Source organism: Micromys minutus, assembly GCF_963924665.1.
Source record: "Micromys minutus genome assembly, chromosome: 13".
NCBI lineage: Eukaryota > Metazoa > Chordata > Mammalia > Rodentia > Muridae > Micromys > Micromys minutus.
Window position 1 is genome coordinate 29,359,513 of NC_137982.1, and position 6,000 is coordinate 29,365,512.

Genomic DNA, 6,000 nt, shown 5'->3' on the forward strand with positions numbered 1-6,000 from the left:
ATCAGACCAATCTCCCTTATGAATATCAGTAGAAAATACTCAAAAACAATCCTCACAAACTGAATCCAATAATACATCAAAACAATCATTCAGTATCTTCAAGTAGGCTTCATCCCAGTGCTTCAGGGATGATTCAATATACAGAATTTTATCAATGTACTATTTAAACAAAATCAAAGGAAAAAAAAGACATCATTTCCTTAGATGCTGAGAAAGCATTTGACAAAATTCAACAGTTCTTCATGTTAAAAGCCTTAGAAAGATCAGCAATTCAAGGGTCATACCTAAACAAAATAAAAGCAATATACAGCAAATCAATACCCAACAACAAACTAAATGCAGAGAAACTTGAAGGAACCTCACTAAAATCAGGAACTAGACAATGCTGCCCACTTTCTCCATACTTATTCAACATAGTAGTTGATGTCCTAGCCAGAGCAATTACACAGCAAAAGCAAATCAAAGGAATACAATTCAGAATGGAAAAAGTCAAAGTATCATTATTTACAAATAATATAATAGCATACATACATGACCCCAAAAATTTCACTAGAGAACTACATCTGATAAACAAGTTCAGCAAGGTGGCTGGATAGGAAATTTACTCAAACAAATCAGTAGCCTTCCTGTGGTCAAGTGATAGACAAGATAAAAAAGAAACTAGGAAATGACACCCTTTACAATAGTCACAAACAATATAAAATGCCTTGGTATGGCTTTAACCAAGGCAATGAGAGATCTGTATATGAACAACTTTGATTCTCTGAAGAAAGAAATTGAAGAAGATATCAGAAGATGGAAAGATCTCCCATGCTCATGGATTTGCAGGTTTAATATAATTAAAATGGCCATTTTTCAAAAGCAATCTACAGATTCAATGCAGTCACCATCAAAATTCCAAATGAATTCTTCATTCAGTCAGAATGGCTAAGAACAAAATACTCACAGGAGGAAATAGAGGAACAAAGAGTAGAGCAGAGACTGAAGCAAAGGCCATTCAAAGACTGCCCAACCTGGTGATCCACCTCATATACAGCCATCAAATCCAGACAATATTGTGGATGTCAAAAAGTGCATGCTGACAGGAGCCTAATATAGCTGTCTCCTGAAAGATTCTGCCAGAGCCTGAAAAATAGAGTTGGGTGCTCTCAAACAACCATTGGACTGAGAACTGGGTTTCCAATGGAGGAGTTACATAAAAGACAAAGGAGCTGTCCCAGGCAGATTGTGAGCTGCCTTATCCCAGCTTTCTCCCCATGAAACAAGGAACTTAGCTCACATTCCCCACAGACTGGTAAAATCATGACTCAATGATCAATAATTTATCAATCAGATTTATATGTTAAACTCTCAATCCACAATACATCCACACAATAAGTTTACAACCATTTGAAAAATATGTAAACCACCAATCTACCAAAACAAATTGACCCATAGAAACCCTTAGAAACAATCATATCTACTTATCACCAATTAAGACCACCTGGGTCTATAACCTTCATCTTGGTTTCTTCTTGATTCTCTCTCCTTCTCCTTCTCTCCTAACTTACCAAAACTTTATTTCTGTCTCACTCTCTACCATCCAATCATGTTTCACTTTGACCTAGGTAGCGCCATCCCTCATCTGCATATAGACATCAACCTACAAGTGATAACGTTTGATATGTAAATTAAAAATATATTCAATAAAAGAAATATAGAAAAATTAATCTCATGAGTCTATCTATGGCAGAAGGCTTCTCTCAGCATGAAATATGTGGTGGTGCATCGGCATCATTTTTGCCATTCATTTATTGAATTTATATCCTAATATCACCCCTGCTCTCCCTCATGTACACCCTCTAACAACTGTAGGCTCTGATTTTTCAAACCGTACTTTAATATGGGATTTTAAATTCCTCATCCCACCTCCATCTCACCACCCAAGAAAGGCTCTGAAGAGAAAGTTTAGTAGAAAACAAGGGTTGGGGCTATTTCAGTCTTCATCATCAGCAGTCCAGTCCTCTAATAAAACACTAACATGGATCATTAATAGCAATTCTATCCTTAAGAATCTGTGAGGCTCTGCCAATCTGCCTGAGTCCACCAGAACACCGCAGAATATCACCAGTTTTTCGGCATGTTATTCTCCATTGTTGTGACAAGAAAGATTAGCAATGCTATGTTATATGAACCAATACAAGACAGTCATCAGCAAAACTAGTGATGATGAAGAGCAAGGTGAACCTATGCCAAACCTACTTCCCACCGTCTGTGTGTTCATATTTATATTATTTTGATATCACATGGCTCTTTCAGCAAAGCATCATTTCACCTGTCTTCCCCAGCAAAACATTATATGACATAACTGAGTTTACGGGGTACCACAAATTTTTACTTCACACAGTTCTTCTTCCACTGCTCTTCCTATTCTCCTGAATAGGGGTGGTGAGCATGGCCCCCTCCACACACACACATCATTCTGCTTTGGCACCTCATGTCACTGCAGGACTAGGCACAGCTTTTTCCACTGAAGCCAGAAAAGGCAGTAAGATAAAGGCAACAGAGTGAGGGACAACCATCACTCCAATTGTTGGGGGACTCCTATGAAGGCCAATCTATATATCTGTTACATATGTGATCTATTATACTTGCCAACAGGAGACATTAGTATAACTGTTCTCTGATAGGTCCCACTAATCAGTTGACTGAAACAAATGCAGAGATCTACAGTCAAACATTAGATAAAGCTTTGGAAGTCTATGGACCAGTTAGAGAAAGAATTGCGAATCTAAAGAACATAGGAACGCTATTAGAAGTCTGAGAGTGTCAGCTAACTTAGACCCTTGAGGGCACCTAGAGACTGAACCAGAAACCAAAGAACATCCATGGGCTGAACCTAAGCCCTTTAAATGTGTGTAGTAGCAGATATACAATCTCATCACTTGTCCCAAGTGCTTCTATATCTACCAAGTTTTGATATCTCCATCTAGCAGATGAGGAATCTACCTGTACTGAATATATATGTTGACCAAGCAAAAGTTCACATTTTTATTGTTACTTGTTTTCTAAGGCTTTTGAGTTCATTGACTGACATTCAATTGCATGAGGAGAAGAAGGAGATTTGTAAGAATTTGTTAAGTGTAACTCACATTTTTTTCTAATGAAGAATTAGAATCTTTGAAATTTTAGTGGCTCATCCCCATACCCTTAGAAAGTAAAAGAGGGAAATGATTTCACATTCGGGACTAATTGAAGCTGAAATATCTGCCTTTGTAATGTGCTTTGTTAGACAGAGTTCTTTGGTTGTCCATTTGTTCCCTTTGAAGCAATAGCTATTAATTGCTAATACATTTTTTCCAAGGGGCGTATTTCCATACTGATTGAACAAAACAGCAGCAAATACCAGCAGCAAATACAAAGGTCTCAACATTCCTTGTATCATTAAACAAAACTTATTCAGCAAAAAGTTTTTTAAAACCTCTTCTTTATTCCAATGTGATATAAGACTATTGATCAAACCTTTCAACTACTATAAAAGGTTACCAGACTACAACAAATTAGTAGCAGTTCTAGAAGTCAATGTAAGCTACCCAAGTTTCTTGTTTGAAGAAGAATCTACTAGAAGTGTGAATGGTAAGTGCTCCTTTGCAGGAGAAGGTACATATAAGCTAACTCAGATTTGAGACCGAGACATGGTTTTCTTTGTGGCTGTTGCTCTTACCTAAACCTTTCTTAAAAAGTAAAATAGTGGTTTTGCTTTGTTTTGTATCAATTTTTCACACTGGTTAATAGTTGAATTTCTTGTGACCCTAAGAATAAACCAACCATCCTCTTGCTTTCTTGCTATCTTAGGCAATTCACTTTTTTTATACTAAAAATGGCTTGAAACTCTGTATTAAAAAATGATGAAAATGTTTCCAATCTTGACATCACCTTCTTTTTTAATCACCTTGCCTTTTAATTTCCTGCTTGAGGTCAGAGAGGAACCTTTCACTTCAGCCTATCCACTGTTATAACTTTTCCTACAATAATGAAGTTACAGGTGATTCTTTATATTTATATCATGCACAAGGCCCCACATACTATAAAGAGAGAGACAATTATATGTATGTATATATATATATATATATATATATATATATATATGTGTGTGTGTGTGTGTGTGTGTGTGTGTGTGTGTGTGTGTGTGTGTGTCTTTTTTTACTGTTAATTCTTTTACTTTGCAAAACCTATGTGTTTTGGATGAAATTTCCAAGATGCACTTGCAAATTACTTCAAACATTTGCAAGTACTCTAAGTTAGAGAACTTTCTCTGTGATTCTAGGTATGGTGAACAAAGTTAGCATATATATATATATAATAGGTTGAAAGTATATTTCCTTAAAACATGCTGGAACGTGAAGTTCTAGAAACTGACTTCAATGACAAATGGAAACAAAAACTGTTTGATGATTAAGCAAAAGGCAATTATTAGAATTGTGAAAAAAATACACATCACTTTTTTAAAATTTCATAATGATAAATTTACAAGTCCTTAAATATGATAAGCATCTCATAAAGGAAGAGTGATCATCTCTGGCTTTAGAAATCAAAAGCCTACAGTTAATGCCTCCGATATTGTAGATTAGTAGTTCTAATGAGAGTGTCTCCCATCATTTTATTGTTTTTGTAACAGCTGTGTTTTTGACTTCCATATTTATCAAATTGTTACTGATTTACCTATGGGTTTAAAACTAAGTTTCTTTATAAATTTATTAGTATTTGTCACATTCAACTAGGATCCAGGTTCATAAATATGCTTTTGACAAAAATGTCTGAATTTTAGGCAACCTGTAATAAATATCATCCAATTTCTTTAACCATCTTTAAATAGAGGTGTATTGGATGACATTTTTAATGGCAAAAATGGTACATGTAATTTAGAGAAAATTATACACAGTTCTGTTTAAAAGACATGTCATATTTCCATACATTAAAATTATGTAAATTATTTTTAAGAAGCAGCCTTCATCTAATGAACTAATAAGTTACTGATTGTAGCTATCTTTTACAGAGACTCACTTTGAGACATGCTAACAGTAACCAATGTCTTGATGAACCTTCTGAAGAAGACAAAATGGTGCCTACCATGCAGGACTGCAGTGGCAGCAGATCCCAACAGTGGCTGCTGAGGAACATGACCTTGGGGACATGAAAATTCTTTCTCCCAAGACGTGAAAGTCTCTACGCGTTTGTTTGTCCATTAGTTCAGTTTGGCGATAATCTTAACTTTGCTGAATTAAATGTTTTAAAAATACTTTTAGTAAAATAAAACACAGTTGTTTATAATTCATTTTTAGGAATGTTTATTTCCCTACTAAAAATTTGTATCTGATTGAAGAAGCACATAAAATATAAATAATAAGAAACTATTATTAAACATTTGAACTGTTTGGGAAAAATCACACCTTGTATTTACTATTAAAATGTCACTAACCACTTGTCACAGGGTTACTTGGGATTGGTTTATTTTGTGTTGTAATAACAATTAAAATAGAGATTATGTAATGCCTTATACAGTATCATAATTATGAAGTATTAATGTAGCTTTATAAAACACCTTTTTTTACAAAAGCTTCATGGGACACTGGTTGAATTTCTATGCCAACAATTAGAACACATAAGAAATCATTCCTGAGCATTGAATGCATCAAACACAATTATAAGGTACTAGGAAAAAAATAAGCTAGTCGTTTAATTTTTAAAATATAAAATCATCACACAAAATGTAAAAAATAACTTTAAAAACCAATTAAATACTAATGTTAAATCAAATGATGTAAGAAGTACATCCGGTATTGAGGATGACAGGAGCTATATGCACTACAAGAATTGCTGTTACACAATCTTCAGTCTGAACACAAGCTGAAGGTTGTCTTGTTCTGAGATGTGATGTCAGAGAGTGTGTGTGTCCATCTGGTCTGACTTTACCCTTCCCTTTATAGAGTGAGATTTGTCAAGGCCTGCAGAACTGCAGAT

At 34.9% G+C, this 6,000-nt stretch overlaps 1 protein-coding gene across 1 annotated transcript in view; it reads left to right on the forward strand.

Moving 5' to 3' along the window:
• The window catches only part of GALNT13 (polypeptide N-acetylgalactosaminyltransferase 13), a gene marked incomplete at both ends in the record, with an annotated part of 487,973 nt that extends 482,797 nt beyond the window's left edge, over positions 1–5,176 (forward strand). The window contains one exon of the mRNA XM_080927236.1: positions 5,036–5,176. Within this exon, the coding sequence (XP_080783362.1) occupies positions 5,036–5,176 (141 nt within the window). The remainder of the gene's footprint in view (positions 1–5,035) is intronic.
• Between the last annotated feature and the right edge of the window lie 824 nt (positions 5,177–6,000).